The sequence below is a fragment of the Bombina bombina genome, chromosome 7 (assembly GCF_027579735.1).
Source record: "Bombina bombina isolate aBomBom1 chromosome 7, aBomBom1.pri, whole genome shotgun sequence".
Lineage (NCBI taxonomy): Eukaryota > Metazoa > Chordata > Amphibia > Anura > Bombinatoridae > Bombina > Bombina bombina.
This window is the reverse complement of record NC_069505.1, coordinates 346,275,182-346,296,176: the sequence shown is the minus strand read 5'-3', so window position 1 is coordinate 346,296,176 and position 20,995 is coordinate 346,275,182. Positions and strand designations below refer to the sequence as shown.

The 20,995-nt window shown below is 37.5% G+C and overlaps 1 protein-coding gene across 1 annotated transcript in view; it reads right to left on the bottom strand.

Moving 5' to 3' along the window:
• The window catches only part of LOC128666417 (fibulin-2), a 282,635-nt gene that overhangs the window by 175,238 nt on the left and 86,402 nt on the right, over positions 1-20,995 (bottom strand). The window contains exon 3 of the mRNA XM_053721016.1: positions 2,213-2,318. Within this exon, the coding sequence (XP_053576991.1) occupies positions 2,213-2,318 (106 nt within the window). The remainder of the gene's footprint in view (positions 1-2,212; positions 2,319-20,995) is intronic.

Here is a 20,995-nt window from a genome sequence, read left to right as displayed (position 1 = left end):
TTAAAAAAATATTAAAAAATATATTAAAGTAATTAAAGGGACAGTCTAGTCAAAATTAAACTTTCAGGATATAGATAGGCCAAACAATTTTAGACAACTTTCCAGTTTACTTTTATCATCAAATTTGCTTTTTTCTCTTGGTAGTCTTTGTTAAAACTAAACCTAGGTTGGCTGATATGCTAATTTCTAAGCTCTTGAAAGCTGCCTCTTATCTCAATGCATTTTGACAGTTTTTCATAGCTACACAGCGCTAGTTCATGTGTTTTATTTAGATAACATTGTGCTCACTTCTGTGGAGTTACTTATAAGTCAGCACTGATTGGCTAAAATGCAAGTCTGTTGAAAGAACTGAAATAAGGGGACCGTCTGCAGAGGCTTAGATACAAGCTAATCAATATAACTGTGTTGGCTATGCAAAACTGGGGGAATGGGTAATAAAGGTATTATAAAAGTCACTAGTATGCTGGGGGTTTATTTTAAAAAAGATGCCCTATTTTCAGCTGTCTCTTAAAGCTTGAGGGCCCGTGTTTCTAGCGAGTCATCAGACTCGCCAGAAATGCAAGCTATGGAGCAGCAGTCTAAAGACATCGCCGCAATTCAACCTGATTGAATACGATCGGGTTGATTGACACCTCCCTGCTGGCGGCCGCGAGTCTGCAAGGGGCGGCGTTGCACCAGCAGCTCACAAGAGCTGCTGGTGCAATGCTGAATATGGAGAGCGTATTGCTCTCCGCATTCAGCGAGGTCTGTCGGACCTGATCCGCACTGTCGGATCAGGTTCGACAGACCTTTCATAAATAGGCCCCTTACTCTGAATTTCAAATGAGCAGTAGAATATTTTCCAACAAATTTCAACTTTCCTTCCATTTCCCTGTTCCCTGTATCATGTGACAATCATCAGCCTATATCAGACTCATATACATATGTACTGTAAAGCCTTGCACATGCTCAATAGTAGTAAGTACCTCAGAATGTATGCACATAAAAAGTCTGTGCACAATTTAATAATGTAAGATGGTGATTATTTTTATAATTTTAAAGCACTCACTTTATCTGATTAATAAAAGTTTAATTTTCACTTTAAATTGGGTGGCCAATAATCTGCATGTAAGTATAGCTTGAAGAATAACTGTGCTCAAATTCAGTTGTTTTTTTTTGGGGGGGTGCCGGGTGTCTTAAGAGTTTAGCTAATTTCCCTGCTTCTTTGCATCTGAGTGAAAACTTACACTATTAACTTAAAGGGACATTCCAGCAAAAATTGGAATCCACATGGATGCACTTTAGTCTTGATTAGAAGCATTAGCAAAAATGCTTATAAAAAAAAGCTATAGCTGTTTCAAATGTGTATTTAAGTATGCACCGTGCACTAGCATTTTAAGCACAGCACTTGCTCAGAGAGCCTAAAGGGCTTGTATTATCTAGTAATGAGTCAATTTGTTTATTGCTGAGCAACTGGTGCTCTGAGCAGCTGCAGTATTTAAAATGCTGGCGCACTGAGGATATCTAGTTTTGCTTCACATGCACGTGGAGAGAAAAATGTTAATACTAAAACAGTGATAACTTTTATTAGAAGCATTTTTGCTAATACATGTATATTACAAATATGTTTCTTTTCAAAGATGTAATTCATCTATGTGCATTTAATTTTTGACCGGAATGTATGTCCCTTTAAGCGTTTATAGCTAATATTTTTTATTATCAATATAAATTAATTCACTTGTTTTTAATTAAAATTCAAGGCTAACTATCATGGATGTGCAAAGATTTTTGATAATGCTGAAAATCTCCATTGTCTGTAGCTTTTGAAATCATTTTGGTGTCATATTTAATAGAGTAAAGGCTGTGACACAGAGCGGCGCGGGACGCAGAGTGATGATGCGGCTGTGCGCACTCAGTGTGTCACTGCCTTTTCATCTCTGCACGCTCAGCCACATCAGGTCGCGTAGCTGAGCGCTCAGAGTTGAAATATTTGAAGTGATTATATTCAGAAGCGACGCAGAGCGAATCAGCCGCTGCGCCTCACGCCGCATCACTTGCAGTGTGTCACAGGCTTTAAAGTACAACACATAAAGTTCTGTGCAAATCCAGATATTTGTAAGTTGCACTTTTGCTCTAATAAATATGGCACCAAAATGAGTAAAAAGCTACAGACAGTGGACGTTTTTACACATCTGTACTGGCGATACTGTACTCTTTAAGCCCAGTGACATACCTGCAAACCTCAGAAGTGCTAAGAGGCATGTTCTCACATTCTCCATTGTCAATGGACCATTGCTGACCTGCTGCACAACATGTTTCGATAATATCTTTTGTCGGCCCTTATAAAAAGAAAAAAGTGATGTGATAAGAACAAAAATAAAATCAATATTTAGCATACCTCTAAAATAATATTATTTTTTTGCATCCCTTTGAAGATAAACTATTCAAAAAATAGAACATACAATTTTAAACAACTTTAAAATGAACTTCCATTATCAAATGAGCTTTGTTCTCTTGTTTCCTTTGCAGAAGGAAGAGTATTGCACTACTGGCAGCAAGATGAACACATCTAGTCAGACAAATGTGTGCAGGCACCAATTAGCAGCAGCTCCCACTATTGTAGGATATGTGCATATTCTTTTTCAACAAGGGTTGCAGAGAGAACAAAGCATATCTGAAAATAGAAGTGTCTTAAAATTACTAAAAAAAATCTAAATCATGCAATTTCAATTTTGACTTTTCTATACCTTTAATTTTTACACTTTTGTGTGATCACAAGATGGGTCTGATGTTCATAGCATCGTTACTGTTGTAAAGGTATCCAAATCTCAAACAAAAGTGCAGGTGAAATTTTCTAAAGGGATCAACTCATTGGGGCCTAGTTATCAAGCCGTCAACCTCAAATACGCTGGAATTCCGCAGCGTATTTGTGGCGAGGCTGATTCGCCTTAGTTATCAAAGGCTCCAGACCGGCAAAAGTAGAATTTTGTGACGTAAACTTCGATCCGCCGGACTCAGTCCGACACAGATCGATTCTTACGTCACTCCAGATGTTCCGCACACAAGTGCGGCACATTCTCACTACTTTTGCTAGTTATAAAAAAACTAGCAGGTACGCTCGGCACTTTTCCGGCCCAGCGTACCTGGTTTTCAAACCGCCACCCCTGGAGGCGGCGGATCCCATAGGAATCAATGGGAGTCTGACCATAGCGAAAGTACAAGTTCGCTGCTGCCAGACATCCCATTCATTCCTATGGGAGCTGTCTACACCTAACACCCTAACATGTACCCCGAGTCTAAACACCCCTAATCTGCCCCCCTACACTGCCGCAACTAAATAAAGTTATTACCCCCTAAACCGCTGCTCCCGGAGCCCACCGCAACTATAATAAATGTATTAACCCCTAAACCGCCGCTCCCTGAACCCGCCGCAACCTATATTAAATGTATTAACCCCTATCCTGCCCCCCCATACCGTCGCCACCTATAATAAAATTATTAACCCCTATCCTGCTGATCCCGCACCTCGCCGCAACTAAATAAATAGTTTAACCCCTAAACCGCCGCTCCCTGAACCCGCCGCAACCTATAATAAATTTATTAACCCCTATCCTGCCCCCCCTACACCGTCGTCACCTATAATAAATTTATTAACCCCTATCCTGCCCCCCACTACACCGCCGCCACTGTAATAAAATGATTAACCCCTAAACCTAAGTCTAACACTAACCCTAACGCCCCCCTAACTTAAATATTAATTAAATAAATCTAAATCATATTTCTATTATTAACTAAGTTAATCCTATTTAAAACTAAATACTTACCTATAAAATAAACCCTAATATAGCTACAATATAAATAATAATTATATTCTAGCTATTTTAGGATTTTTTTTTATTTTACAGGCAACTTTCAATTTATTTTAACTAGGTACAATAGCTATTAAATAGTTATTAACTATTTAATAGCTTACCTAGCTAAAATAAAGAGAAATGTACCTGTAAAATAAAAACTAACCTAAGTTACAATTACACCTAACATTACACTATGCTTAAATAAATTATTCCTATTTAAAACTAAATACTTACCTGTAAAATAAATCCTAACCTAAGTTATAATTACACCTAACACTACACTATACTTTAATAAATTATTCCTATTTAAAACTAAATACTTACCTGTAAAATAAACCCTAAGATAGCTACAATGTAATTAATAATTACATTGTAGCTATCTTAGGATTTATATTTATTTTACAGGTAACTTTGTATTTATTTTAGCTAGTTAGAATAGTTATTAAATAGTTATTAACTATTTAATAACTACCTAGCTAAAAGAAATACAAAATTACCTGTAAAATAAATCCTAACCTAAGTTACAATTAAACCTAACACTACACTATCATTAAATTAATTAAATAAACTACCTACAAATAACTACAATTAAATACAATTACATAAACTAACTAAAGTACAAAAAATAAAAAAAGCTAAGTTACAAAAAAAAATAAATAAGTTACAAACATTTTAAAAATATTACAACAATTTTAAGCTACTTACACCTAATCTAAGCCCCCTAATAAAATAACAAACCCCCCAAAATAAAAAAATGCCCTACCCTATTCTAAATTAAATAAATTTCAAAGCTCTTTTACCTTACCAGCCCTTAAAAGGGCCATTTGTGGGGGTATGCCCCAAAAAGTTCAGCTCTTTTGCCTGTAAAAGAAAAATACAACCCCCCCCAACATTAAAACCCACCACCCACATACACCTAATCTAACCCAAACCCCCCTTACAAAAACCTAACACTAATCCCCTGAAGATAATCCTACCTTGAGTCGTCTTCACTCAGCCGAGCAGCAATGGAACCGAAGTGGACATCCGGAGCGGAAGAAGTTAATCCTCCAAGCGGCGCTGAAGAAATCTTCCATCCGATGAAGTCATCATCCAGGCGGCGCTGAAGAAGTCTTCGATCCGGGCGATGTCATCTTCCAAGAGGCGCTGAAGAGGTCTTCTATCCTTGCGATGTCATCTTCCAAGCCGGGTCTTGAATCTTCATCCCACCGACGCGGAACATCCTCCTTTCCCGACGAACTACCAACGAATGAAGGCTCCTTTAAGGGACGTCATCCAAGATGGCGTCCCTTCAATTCCGATTGGCTGATAGGATAGGATAGGTTAGGTGTAATTGTAACTTAGGTTAGGATTTATTTTACAGGTAAATTTCTCTTTATTTTAGCTAGGTAAGCTATTAAATAGTTAATAACTATTTAATAGCTATTGTACCTAGTTAAAATAAATTGAAAGTTGCCTGTAAAATAAAAAGAAATCCTAAGATAGCTAGAATATAATTATTATTTATATTGTAGCTATATTAGGGTTTATTTTATAGGTAAGTATTTAGTTTTAAATAGGATTAACTTAGTTAATAATAGAAATATGATTTAGATTTATTTAATTAATATTTAAGTTAGGGGGGCGTTAGGGTTAGTGTTAGACTTAGGTTTAGGGGTTAATAAATTTATTACAGTGGCGGCGGTGTAGTGGGGGGCAGGATAGGGGTTAATAAATTTATTATAGGTGGCGACGGTGTAGGGGGGGAAGGATAGGGGTTAATAAATTTAATATAGGTTGCGGCGGGTTCAGGGAGCGGCGGTTTAGGGGTTAAACTATTTATTTATTTGCGGCAAGGTGCGGGATCAGCAGGATAGGGGTTAATAACTTTATTACAGAGGGCGGCGGTTTAGGGGTTAATACATTTATAAGACTTGCGGCGGGGTCTAGGAGCGGCGGTTTAGGGGTTAGTAACTTTATTTAGTTGCGGGGGGCTCCGGGGGCGCCGGTATAGGGGGTAGAACAGTGTAGTTTAGTGTGAGTGCTTAGTGACAGGCTAGCAAGAAAGCTGTCAAACAGCCGAAGAGCAGCGAGATCGGATGAGTGATAACTCTCACAGTCCGCTGCTCATCGCCCCGCGGCTTTTTGACAGCTTGTTTTGATAACTTAGGCGTATTTTTTCAGGTCCGCGGCAGCGAAGGTAGGCGAGCTTAGGCGGGCGTATTGGGCCGGCGAAGTCAGAAAAGTTGACGACTTGATAACTACCCCCCATTGTTTGGAGGTAGTTTTGCAAAAAGGTGTTTTATTTTAATTCACTGAAAAAATTACACATATTAACACATAAATATATATGTATATGGTCATGTACATATATATATATATATATATATATATATATTTATTTTTAATCCAATTCAAGATACAATGAAAAATCGGTACAAAACAAAGCTTGAACAAATGATGTAAGAAGCATACATTGCTGATTGTGACAGAGGACATTCAGAAATACAATATTCAAATTACAATATGTGAATTTCTGCCGTATCGGTTATAATTGACCGAGAATTGGATAATTTTCTAAACAAGTAAATACGATAAACATAAAGAATAGCAATAAGAGTAATCAAAACTTATGGCGAAAAGGAGAAAAAAAGGTACTAGACTCAACTTTGTCTCCAAAGTGGAGGATAGCAATTTAACTGTACGGGGTCAATTTATAAAACTCTGTATGGAGCTTGATGCCCCGTGTCTCCGGCTGCTCCATAACCTGTCTGCCTGCTTTGAGGCCGCAGACAGAAATCAACCCGATCAGATACGATCGGGTTGATTGACACCCCTGCAGGGGGCAGTATTGCACCAGCAGTTCATAATAACTGCCGGTGCAATGATAAATGCAGGCAACGTATGCTGTCTGCATTTATCGATGTGCGGTGGACATGATACGCTACTTCTTATCATGTCCGCTCGCACATTAGTAAATTGACCCCTAAGAGTTGAAGAAAGAGAGGAGAGGCACGCAGTGGGTATAAAATTTGCAATTGGGTCTCCAAAGGGAGTGACAATATAACTTTCTCCCATTTTGTCAGAAATGCTTTTAATTTGTTATCTGAATACATCATTGGATCTTGCTGATCTAAAGCTAGTTGGAATAGCATATTTTGAATAAAAATAAAGATACTTGGTGCCCTTCTGTCCTTCTAGGTTCTCAGGATCATTTGTCTCGCAATTAAGATAGCCAAGTTAAAGGGACACTAAACCCAATTTTTTTCTTTCATAATTCAGATAGAGCATGCAATTTTAAGCAACTTTCTAATTTACTCCTATTATCAATTTTTATTCATTCTCTTGCTATCTTTATTTAAAAAGCAGGAATGTGATGCATAGGAGCCGGCCTATTTTTGGTTGAGAACCTGGGTTATGCTTGCTTAGCCTTATTGGTGGGTAAATGTAAGCTTCCAATAAGCAAGCGCTATCCATGGTGCTGAACCTAAAATGGGCTGGCTGCTTAGATTTACATTCCTGCTTTTAAAATAAAGATAGCAAAAGAACGAAGAAAAATTGATAATAGGAGTAAATTAGAAAGTCACTTAAAATGTCATGCTCTATCTGAATCATGAAAAATAAAAATTGGGTTCAGTGTCCCTTTAATTAACATATACATATATATTTACTGGAAACACACAGTTCTTATAGATTGCAATGTAAATGCTTTTTTTTTTTTTTTTAAATAAAAAAATCTAATGCCCTCTATTTTGAGGGCATTTGGGGCACTTTTAGAAAATTAACCACTAGTTAATTTTCTGAGCACTAATTGTTACCACGAGCTTGCGGTAGCAATAACCAGCCACTTGTAATGACTGGTTGATTATAACACGCCTGCAAACGGGTAAATTAGCACTCCACTTGTAATCTAGCCCTATTGTTTTAAAAGATAGATAATCCCATTATTACCCATTCCCTAGTTTTGCATAACCAACAGAGTTATAATACACATTTTACCTCTTTAAATATCTTGTATCTAAGCCAAACTGCCCCCTTATTTTGTTTTTTTTTTGACAGACTTACATTTTAGCCAATCAGTGTTGATGCCTAGGTAACTCCACATGCGTGAGCACAATGTTATCTATATGAAACACATGAACTAACACCCTCTAGTGGTGAAAAACTGTCAAAATGCATTTATATAAGAGGTGGCCTTCAAGGTCTAAAAAATTAGCATAGGAACCTCCTAGGTTTAGCTTTCAACTTACCAAGAGAAGAAAGCAAAATTGGTGATTAAAGTAAATTGGAAAGTTGTTTTAAATTATATGCCCTATCTTAATCATGAAAGTTTATTTTGGACTAGTCTGTCCCTTTAATATACTTTCTACCTCTGTGATTACCTTGCATCTAAGCCTCTGCAGACTGCCTCCTTATCTCAAATCTTTTGACAGACTTGCATTTCAGGCAATTAGTGCTGACTCTTAAATAACTCCATGGGCATGAGCATAATGTTGTCTATATGGCACACATGAACTAACCCACTCTAGCTGTTAAAAACTGTGAAATGCGTTCAGATAAGAGGCGACCTTTACGGGCTTAGAATTTAGCATATGAGCTTACCTAGGTTTAGCTTTCAACTAAGAATACCAAGAGAACAAAGCTAATTTGCAGAGGCGTAACTAGAAACCACAGAGCCCAGGTGCAAGAACCTAAGAAGCCCCCCCTCCCCCAAATAGGTGAATTTGATACATATCTTTTTTTTTTTTAACATTTAACACAGAAAATAAAATGTGAATCAGATTACATGTCTACAAAAGGAGGTACCTTGTGCCCACAGTCTGTGAGATGGTCTGACCCCCTATTACTGTATATAGTGACACTGTTTAACCCACCAGTACTGTATAAAGTGAGTTAGTGACACAGTCTATAATCTGCCGGTGAGATGGCTGGCCTGACCCTACCCGCCCCAGTACTTTATAAAGTGACCACAGTAGTCAGTGACATGGTCCAGCCCCCCCGTACTGTATATAGTGGTACTGTATAGTGACAGTTTACACCCTGCCCCCCATGCTGTAGTAACAAGGTCTGTAATTTGCTGGTTCCACAAACATACACACACATACATGCATAAATACGCACACAGTCACATACATACATACACACACACACACATACAGAAATACACACACAGTCACATACACACATACATACACACATGCATAAATATGCACACAGTCACATACACACATACACACATACAGAAATACACACACAGTCACATACACACATACACACACACACACATACACACATGCATAAATATGTACACAGTCACATACACACATACACACACACACACATGCATAAATACACACACAGTCGCATACATACACACATACATGCATAAATACACACACAGTCACATACACACACACATGCATAAATACACACACAGTCACATACATACATACACACACACACACACATACATGCATAAATACACACACAGTCACATACATACATACACACACATACATGCATAAATACACACACAGTCACATACATACATACACACACACACACACTTACATGCATAAATACACACACAGTCACATACATACATACATACACACACACACATATACATGCATAAATACACACACAGTCACATACATACACACACATACACACACATACATGCATAAATACACACACAGTCACATACATACATACACACATACACACATATATGCATAAATACGCACACAGTCACATACACATATACACAAACACATAAACAAATGGGTAAAACAGAAACACTAACCCCTGTAGTCAGAGACACTAGTGAAGCATCATGTCACACTCACATGATATCAGTGAGGCAGTGGCAGGTCAACGTTTTTTATTGAAAAGAAAAAAATATATATTTTTTTAAGCTGGGCCCCCAACCTCAGGGATTTATGATCATACTTCAGGCTTTACCCACAGCCGCTTGGGTAATGTCTGTTTTACCCGGGTAATCCTAGGATTACCCAATATCTGACTTTACCCGCAATATATATATATAATTTTATAGACTTCAAGTCCAAAATAAACTTTCATGATTCAAATAGGGCGTGCCATTTTAATCAACTTTTCAATTTACTTTTATCGCCAATTTTGCTTTGCTCTCTTGATGTTCTTAGTTGAAAGCTAAACCTAGGTAGGCTCATATGCTAATTTCTTAGACCTTGAAGGCCGCCTCTAATCGGAATGCATTTTGACCACTAGAGATTGTTAATTCATGTGTGTCATATAGATAACATTGATCTCATGCACGTGAAGTTACCTAGGATTTAGGTAAAATGCAAGTCTGTCAAAAGAACTTAAGGCGGAAGTTTGCAGAGCCATAGATACAAGGTACTTACAGAGGTAAAACATGTATTATTATAACTGTGTTGGTTATGCAAAACTGGGGAATGGGTAATAAAGGGAGTATCTATATTTTTAAACAACAACAATTCTGGTGTTGACTGTCCCATTAATAAAAGAACAAAAGTTTCTAATTTTATGCTTAATTCTACTTGCCTTTAACAGTATATGTAATGCTTTACTTGACAAGTGATCAACAACGGAACTTTATTTTTTTCTCTTTAGGCTGTGAGCCAAATATTAGTCAAAGAAAAATGTTTAATAAGCAATCTACATACCATCTTGCATTTAGCACTTTGAACATTCTGTTTCAAACCTTCAAATCCTTTATATGTTTTGTCTATTTAAACTCTTATTTTGCCAGCAGTTAATGTAAGTATTAAGATCCTCTATAGCTATTTTTTCCGCTTTGATCCAGTTCTAATGAAGACGTAATCACTAAAAAATGCCACACTCTGTTTCATGCTACATGAAGCATAAAAAAAAATCCAACCCACTTTATTCAAGTTTAAATTGGCTTGCCTACAAGAAGCAAATACACTCAAGTCACTATTAAATTTATTAAAAAAAACATGCAATGGATTTTCCACAATAATGCACATCTGTAACTATGGATGACGTACCACCCATTAAACTACTCTTTATTAAATAGTATTGCTGACATACCTGTAAGAAGGTACTTGTTTAGACAACAGTAGTCATTTAGAAGACTGCTGGACAGACATATGAAGCTTTCCTGATTTGCACAGCTTGTGCATTTTGAATATAAGTTGCTGTCCTTTACAATGAAGTTGCTTTTCCTATGTCCTTTGTTCAGTCAATTAAATTTAACCTTACTAAATATTGTGAATATACATAAAAATATTGGACCTCCTTAAAGGGACATATCAACCAAAATTGGAATCCATATGGATGCATTTCACTTTTGAATATAAGCATTTTTTTTGTAATATATAAATGTATTAGCAAAAATGTTTCTAATAAAAGCTATAGCTATTTTAAAAGTGTATTTAAGTATGCACCGTGCACCAGTATTTTTAAACACAGAACTTGCTCAGAGAGCCTAAGGTGCTTGTATCATCTGGAAATGACATCATTTGTTAATTGCCGACATGATACAAGTTCTACTGGCGCCCTGAGCAGCTGCAGTATGTAAAATGCTGGTGCACTGAGAATATCTAGCTATGCTTCACATGCACGGGCAAAGAAAAATATTAACACTAAAACAGTGATAACTTTTACTAGAAGCATTTTTGTCAATACATGTATATTGCAAATATGGTTGTATCCAAAAGATGTAATTAATCTATGTGCATTTAAATTTTGACCGGAATATCCCTTTAATATGAGTGATATAAACGGTAAAATACTGCCACACACATTTTGCGCCTTTTTTGCACCAGTCCCATTTTTGTATCTTCCTTCTTGGTGCGGCCGTTGCATCTATGACACATTTTTTCCTTCCACATTATTTCCATCATGGTAGGATACACTTACGAAATATCACATAAAGTTTGGAGGAAAGAGCACCAAGCAGCGAGAAAAAGCACACGGAAATGAAATGCAGCATAACTGCATATGGTGGGACGATTTACATGACTGGGCAGTTAACTTAGAGGGTTATAATTTATTAAAGAAGATCAGGAGTAATAAAATTGGAAGATAAATTTGCATGTATATTAAACCTGACCTTAAATTTACAATAGGGGAAGATATTTATGGTGACACAGGTGATAATGTAGAAACCCTATGAAATAAAGAGTGGGGAAATAAATGTATAACATGGAGGAAACTCAACTGCTAATACAAATAGGAAAGGCTGCTAATAATACCAGTGTATGGGAGATTCAAGTATCCCAAAATAAATTGGGCCAATGAAACTAGCAATACAGCCAAGGGAGATAGATTTTTAAATTTGTTAAAGGGACACTGGACCCGATTTTTTTCTTTCATGATTCAGATAGAGCATGCAATTTTAAGCAACTTTCTAATTTACTCCTATTATCACATTTTCTTCATTCTCTTGGTATCTTTATTTGAAAAGCAAGAATGTAAGTTTAGATGTCAACCCATTTTTGGTGAACAACCTGGGTTGTTCTTGCTGATTGGTGGATAAATTCACCCTCCAATAAACAAGTGCTGTCCAGTGAACCAAAAATTGTCTGGCTCCTTAGCTTAGATGCCTTGATAATAGGATTAAATTAGAAAGTTGCTTAAAATTGCATGCTCTATCTGAATCACAAAAGAAAAAAATTGGGTTCAGTGTCCCTTTAACCCCTTAATGACCAACGACGTACAGGGTACGTCCTACAAAAAAAGGTCCTTAACGACCAAGGACGTACCGTGTACGTCGTTGGTGTTTGAAAGCGGTGGAAGCGATCCTGATCGCTTTCAGACGCTTTCATGTTATTGAAGTGATGCCTCGATATTGAGGCATCCTGCAATAACATTTTCTAGCAGTCCGATGCAGAGAGAGCCACTCTGTGGCCCTCTTTGCATCGGCCTTCGATGGCCGTGATCGTTGGTGGGTGCGAGCTGATGCAGGGAGCGGGGTGGGTGGCCATTGTTGAAGGAAGGGGGCGGGGGCGGGCATGGGGGCGGGTGCAGGTGGGATCCCTACACTATGGCACAATAAAGGTTACTTACAAGGTGGGAGAGAGGACTGGGGAGGGTGGGAATTTTCAGTTAAGGGATCTGGGAGAGGGTGGTGGGTTGGATGTTAAAGGGGGCAACTACACTACAGAAAATATAGAGTAATTTATTAATAAAATATTTAAAAAAAACAAAAAAACATTTTATTTCAAACTGGGTACTGGCAGACTTTCTGCCAGTACTTAATATGGCGGGGACAATTGTGGGATGGGGGAGGGAAGAGAGCTGTTTGGGAGGGATCAGGAGGTGTGATGTGTGAGGTTGGTGGTTGATCTCTACACTAAAGCTAAAATTAACCCTGCAAGTTCCCTAATTAACCCCTTCACTGCTAGACATAATACCCATGTGATGCGAAGCGGCATTTAGCGGCCTACTAATTACCAAAAAGCAATGCCAAAGCCATATATGTCTGCTATTTCTGAACAAAGGGGATCCCAGAGAAGCATTTACAACCATTTGTGCCATTAATGCACAAGCTGTTTGTAATTAATTTCAGTGTGAAAAAGTGAACGATTTTTTTTATTTGATCGCATTTGGTTGTGAAATGGTGGCATGAAATATACCAAAATGGGCCTAGATCAATACTGTAGGTTGTCTTCTAAAAAAAAATATATACATGTCAAGGGATATTCAGGGATTCCTATTAGACATCAGTGTTCCAATGTAACTATCGCTAATTTTGAAAAAAAGTGGTTTGGAAATAGCAAAGTGCTGCTTGTACTTATTGCCCTATAACTTGCAATTAAAGCAAAGAACATGTAAACATTGGGTATTTCTAAACTCAGGACAAAATTTAGAAACTATTTAGCAGGGGTATTTATTGGTGGTTGTAGATGTGTAACAGATTTTGGGGGTCAAAGTTAGAAAAAGTGTGTTTTTTTCCATTGTTTCCTCATATTTTATAAAAAAAATTATAGTAAATTATAAGATATGATGAAAATAATGGTATCTTTAGAAAGTCCATTTAATGGCGAGAAAAATAGTGTATAATATGTGTGGGTACAGTAAATGAGTAAGAGGAAAATTACAGCTAAACACAAATCCCACAGAAATGTAAAAATAGCCTTGGTCCCAAATGGTCAGAAAATGGAAAAGTGCAGTGGTCCTTAAGGGGTTAAAACATAATAAGTTCACGTCACAATTTATAGAAGAGCCAACTAGGAATAAAGCTATATTTGATTTAGTGCTATGAAATAATACAGAAATAATATTAAATATAGAAGTAAGAGAACAGTGTTATAAGGGTTCAACCAAGCCTTTTAATTTAAAAAAAAATAAAATTCAATGATTTAAGGAAATAGTTAAATAACATAAATTGGAACAAAGTATTCTCAAATGAAAATACAGAGGAGAAATGGAGAAATTTGTTAAATAAATATACATACATATCAACACATACCACATGGTTATAAAAGTAAAATAAATAAATCCAAGCAAATGTGGCTAAATCCAAATGTTTTAAGAGAAATTAGGGAAAAAATGTAGGTATTTAAATTATTCAAATAAAATACAGACTCTGCATTCCAAATATATAAGGAATGTAACAAAGCATGCAAAAGAACAATACGATTAGCCAAAATTGAAAATGAAAGATTTATTGCATAGGATTCTATGACAAACCCTAAAAGTTTTTTTTCCAAGTATTTAAATAGCAAAATATATATGTAGCAAAATATAGGTACATTAAAATGTAAGAAAAATAGCATGATCAACAGTGACCGTCGGGATGGCTGAGGTGCTAAACCATTTCTTTGTTATTCACAAGAGAGGAACCAGTGGGAGTAATATTGAAACAAACTAGCAATAACACTAACTTGGTTATCTCTATATAATATGAGGAAAAACTGGATAATATCAAAGTAAATAAAACTCCAGGTCCAGATGTAATACACCCAGGGGTACGAAAGGGAACTTAGCACTGTCATAGCCAAACCTCATCTCTTATTTTTCCAAGACTCATAATCCTCAGGCATAGTAACCCAGGACTGGTATAAAAAAGGGAAGCAGGGTTGATACAGGAAGCTATAGACCAGACCAGACACTTGTAGTGGGAAACATACTGAAAAGGAATATAAGGGATTATATTCAAGAGTATATTTGTAAAAACAAGATTGTGTGTAAAAACCAGCATGGTTTTATCAGAAATAAATCATGTCATACTAATCTAATTAGTTTCTATGAAGAAGCAAGCAATCTATGCTATAATCGCGATGCTTGCGCAACTGTCGGCAGTTGCGCAAGCATCCTCAAAGGAATGTTGGCAGGGCGAGACAGCTAAAAGAATGTTGGCTTCGCGCGCAGCCTAAAGAATTTTTGGAATCCACCCGGATGCAGCGAAGGCAAACGGAGAATTAAAAAAAAAACTAACCCCTAACCGCCCGCAATAAGTATTTAAAAAAACAACTAACCGCCCGCACAAAGTATTAAGAAAAAAAAAGCTACTTAATAAAATTATTAACCCCTAAATACGGAAAACCCAACATCGCAAACTACCTAATACATCTATTAACCCCTAATCCGCAACCCCCCACAACGCATTAAACCTAATTTACTTATTAACTCCTAAACTGCCAATCCCCACAACGCAAAAAAAATAATTTCATGACTAAGCCCCCTAACCTAACACCCCCTAAATTAACCCCCTAATTACAAAAATAAAATACATTACAATTAAAAAAAAATCTTAACTACATTAAATTGTTCTAAAATTACAAAAAATAATAAACCACATTATCCAAAATAAAAAAATTAAACCTAATCCCTATGGAAATAACCCCCCCAAAATAAAAACACCCCTTAATCTAAGAATAAACTACCAATAGCCCTTAAAAGGGCTTTTTGTAGGGCATTACCTTAAAGAAATCAGCTCTTTTACATTAAAAATAAATCAAGCCCCCCCTAGCAGTAAAACCTCCCACCCACCAAACCCCCCAAAATAAAAAAAACTAACACTAATAAACCTAAACTATCCATTTCACCTAAAGGGGCATTTGCATTGGCATTGGCCTTAAAAGGGCATTCAGCTCTTTTTTACTGCCATTAAAAGGGCATTCAGGTCTTTTTTCAAATTGCCCCAAAAAACCCTAATTAATTTTTTGAAAAAAAATTAAAACATTTTAAAAAAAAACTAACATTAAAGCCCCAAATAGGTACTCACAGTTCCTGAAGTCCGGCGGAGAAGGTCTTCTTCCAGGCAGGTCCATCATCTTCATCCACAGCGAAGGCGGCGCAGAGTGGAGATGCAGACCGGTGTTCCCAGATGTGGCGATTCTCGGCGGCGGTGATCCTCAGTCCTTCTTTATGTATTTCTGTCTTTTTTGCATTCTTTCTTTCTTTCTCTCTCTCTTTTTCTCTCTCATTATATTTTCTGTCTCTTTCTCTCTCTCATTTTTCTTTCTCTCTCTCTCTCTCTCTCTCTCTCTCTCTCTCTCTCTCTTTTTCTCTCTCATTTTCTTTTCTCTCTCTCTCTCTCTCTCTCTCTCTCTCTCTCTCTTTCTCTCTCTTTCTTTCTTTCTTTCTTTCTTTCTTTCATTCTTTCTCTCTTTCTCTCTTTCTCTCCATAGTGATTTGGAGCAGTTGAGGGAGGCAGCCGTAGATCTTGAAGGGAGTAATATTAGCTTATTTCATTGTGTTTGTGTCTTTTAGTACCACGATTACATGTTTATTTGGTTATATTTATTCATTGCACTACTTGTGGAATATATTGGATTATCACAAACAAAATATATAACACTAAAGTTCTTAGTGTTTTTAGATAAAACTTTCTTGCAGTTTTTGGTTTCCTCTCACCTATTTTAATGTTTTTATTCTCCGACATTCTATCTTTTTATGCCGACAAATATCTAGTCTAAAAAAAGTAATATGTTAATTGAGAAATTTGAAAATGGAAATTGTTGTCCAAAAAAATCAAGCTGAGTTTTTACTTTTTGTAGGTGGATTATTTTTCCTAGCCAAAAACAAAACAAGGAAGTATGGGTCATTGAGTAAATGTGTTAACCATAAAGTCTAGAGGCAAAAAGCAAATCTATGAAATTATTTTTTTTTAATAAGAGTTGATAGATAGAGGAACGAATCCAAACTGGCAAGGATCCAAACAACCAAGTATTTTTTTTATTATGGTATGTAAACATAGAACTAAATAATACGGAATAAGAGGAAAAAGGCATTGCCAATGTAAACTTGATGCTTAGGAGAAAGCCAGCAAAGTTACCACAAGAGTCTAAAAATGAATTTTATGTTATTTAAAATAACGCTTTAAAGACCCAAAGGAAAATAAAAGTGTTTTACTGAAAAACAGACTATTCAGCCATCACGTTTTAATGATCGACAACATTCTATGGTATCAATAAATTAAAATGAACCCCTTAACGACCGTTACATACCCTGTACTTTGGTGGATGTTAAGGGATTGTCTGGGTATAATAGCGTGGCCTGATTGAAAAAGTCACCCCCATAGAAACACCAGTGACATACAGGGTACGTTGCTGGTCATTAAGGGGTTAAAACAGTCACCATTAAATACAGTAGAATGGTATAGTAAAAAAGACAACACAATAGCACTTACTCTAAATTGAAAATCAGCACTAGATTTTGTTTTGCCAGATTTACAAATTTCCTTCAGTTTGCTACCCCCCTGTCTCATATGACAGCCATCAGCCAATCACAGACTCATATATATATTAACTGTGAACACATGCACAATAGGAGCTGGTGCCTTAGAACGTACGCATATAAAAAAAACTGTGCACAATTTGGTAATGGAAGTAAACGGGAAAATTTCTTGAAACTACATGGGTCTATCTGAATCACTCATGACTTTAGCACCCCTTAAAAAATATTTTTTGGGTGAATGTAGGATTAGGATGTGGACATGGATAGGTTTTGGGTAAGGTTGAGAGCAAAGTTGGGGTCATTATATGACTAACATTATAAATAATTTGTTTGTGAAACACTAGGATTTACCAGTGGAACAAATAAAGGAGACTTTTAGTCATGAAGTATAAAATACTTCATGCTGAAAGTTCCTTTATTTGTCTAAAGCGTTCACCACACTGAGCTCCTCAGGCAGCCCACGGCAAAACACTGTTTTGCTGTGAGGTGACATTTCCACCTCTTGGCCAATAACCGTGTGGGCCAGCTGGCGCCATGCCGGATTGCTGGCACGCTATTGGCTAAGATCACCTCACAGCAAAATGGGCTGCCTGAGGAGCTCAGTGTGGCGAACACTTCAGACAAATAAGGGAACTTTCAGCATGAAGTATTTTATACTTCATGACTGAAAGTCCCCTTTATTTGTTCTACTGGTAAATCCTAACATTTCACAAATGCCAGGATTTACTATCATTTTAACATTGCTAAAAATAAATGTTTTAATTAAATGGATATTATAAAGCAATAAATAATAAAATGCTATAATTTGTTATAGTGGGAATCTCATTATAAACAAAAAGGCAGGAAATGGAGCTGGATGTTGGGGGGGGGGGGTGTTCAAACCCCTCAATCTCAGCTCCCTTAATAACCATAATATTATTGCAACAGCTAAACCCACTTCTCAATCCCGCCCCCATACCTGTAGAAATATACATGCTGTGGATCCGCTCAAATTTTCAAAAATCATTCAAGATCTCCTCCCTCACACTTCCCCTATAACCTGCCCTGATCTCGCTACAGCCCACTATAATAAAACTCTCTCCTCTGCATTAGACACACTTGCCCCTCCCCAACTGCGCAAAACATCACGCCGTCAGTTACAGCCCTAGCATGCTCAGTAAACACGCTATTTGCAAAAATGCTTCCGTACTGCTGAGCGTGTCTGGAGGAAAACTAACTCTGAACCTGATTTCATACACTATAAGTTTATTTTTCATTCATACACTTCTGCCCTTCACTTAGCCAAGCAAACCTACTTCTCTTCTCTCATATGTACTCTTTCCTCAAACCCTAGACTCTTCTCTACCTTTAACTCTCTTCTCTACCTACCTGCTCCACCCCGCCCCCCCCCCCGTCTGTCTTTAGTGCTCAAGACCTGGCACCTGGCAGACTACTTTTTAAACAAAACACGTACTATACGTACGTACTATAGCAACATCCCAACAACTAACCTGCAATATTCCAACAACATACCCAATTACTCCCTCTGCCACCCTCTGCATCTTCCATCCAGCCACTGAGAATGAAGTTTCTTCCTTACTATCTTCCTCATGCCTCACTACCTGCCCGCTCAACCCTATCCCTTCCCATCTAACACCCTCCCTGTCTTCCACCCTCACTCCTACTCTTACTTACATCGTCAACATATCTCTCTCATATCTCTCTCTACCAGCTCATTCCCATCTTCTTTCAAACACGCAAAAGTCACTCCCATACTCAAAAAACCCTCCCTTGACCCTAATTCTCCTGAAAGCTACCATATCACTGTTTTCACTAACATCAAAACTCCTTGATTCCTGTCCACCAACTCTTTACTTGACCCCCTGCAATCTGGATTCCGCCCCAAATACTCAACTGAGACTGCCCTTTACGAAGGTTACTAACGATCTTCTCTCTGCTAAAAATATTGGCCACTACTCTATACTTATCTTACTTGACCTCTAAGCTGCCTTCGACACAGTTGACCTCCTCCTACAGATCCTTATCTCTTTTGGCCTCTGTGACACTGCTCTTTCCTGGATTCACTCCTATCTTTCTCACAGGTCTTTTTCTGTGTCATTTGCTGGTGACTCCTCCTCTCCTCTCCTCCTCTCCTGCCTCTGTCTGTTGGAGTACCTCAAGGATCTGTTCTGGGTCCTCTACTCTTCTCCATTTATACTTCTTTGCTGGGTAAACTTATCAACAGTTATGGCTTCAAATATCACCTCTATGCTGATGACACCCAGATCTACCTCTCCACCCCTGCTCTCTCTCCCTCTGTCCTTTCTCACGTCAGCGACTGCTTATCTGGTATTTCTTCCTGGATGGCCTTTCACCACCTAAAGATTAACATGTCCAAGACTGAGCTCCTTCTTATCCCCCACTCAAGCTCTACGCCTGTTGACGGCATCACCATTTCCCCTTCGCCCCACGTCCGCTGCCTCAGAGTTACACTTGATTAAAATTTGATAAAATAAGTAAATTGTTTAAAAATTGTATGGTCTAACTAAATCATGAAATAAAAATTGTGGGATTTATGTTGATTTAATGCTATTGGGCCCATTTATCAAGCTCCGGATGGAGCTTGAGGGCCCGTGTTTCTGGCGATAAAATTTTAAACACACCAAATAAGACTACTGGAATACTAGAATATAAGTTAGTCGGTTTGATTTATTACATAGCACCTTATTTTTAGGGGTTTATATAATTGTATATTTATTTACTAATCTAAACACATAACTAATCCATTCAATCACACATTATATGTTAACACCTTTTCACACTGACACTATTGGGGCTGTAGTATCCGTTTTGTGCCTCTGTTCGGGTTTGGGGCAGATAGTCATCTATACGTAGATAGGTTTTCCGGACATTACCCACATTGGTGAAGATCAGATTTGGTATTTCGTGGAGGCTTTGATGGGGAACCGGCTTAGTTATAAGCTATGAGTTCATCAGTTTGTATATTTGAGGGAAGGTCTATCGTGAGGTATGGATAGGGTACCACTATTCAAAGGTATGGATAGGGTACCACTATTCAAATAGTGTATTGATGCTATTTGGGCACTGTATGTGGTATATGTACACTTCTCTGCCCATTTGGATTTGTGGTGTATGGTAATGGAAATTTGCATGACAGGTGTGACATTGAGTAGTCGGGTTGGGGCATTGTATTGTGTTTTGCGGCTTATTGCGGCGATCATTTACCTTAGTCATTAACACTGTTGATGAATTATAAAGGCCTATCATATGGTAGTATTGAGGGGCAGAGTAAACAGCAGCCTATCATATAGGCACAGAGATGGAGTGGGTGGTAATGAGGATGGACACACCTCCGCTGTGATAGGCCCTTAAACTAAAATTCACTTCCTACATAGGCTAGAGCATCCATTGGCTAAATAAAAATTTGCATAAATGAAACACGGAAGTAAGTGTAATATGCTGTGTACACAAACAAACTGGAGTGTGGGGGAAAAAAAATTGGACACATACTTTCAACATCTTGCACT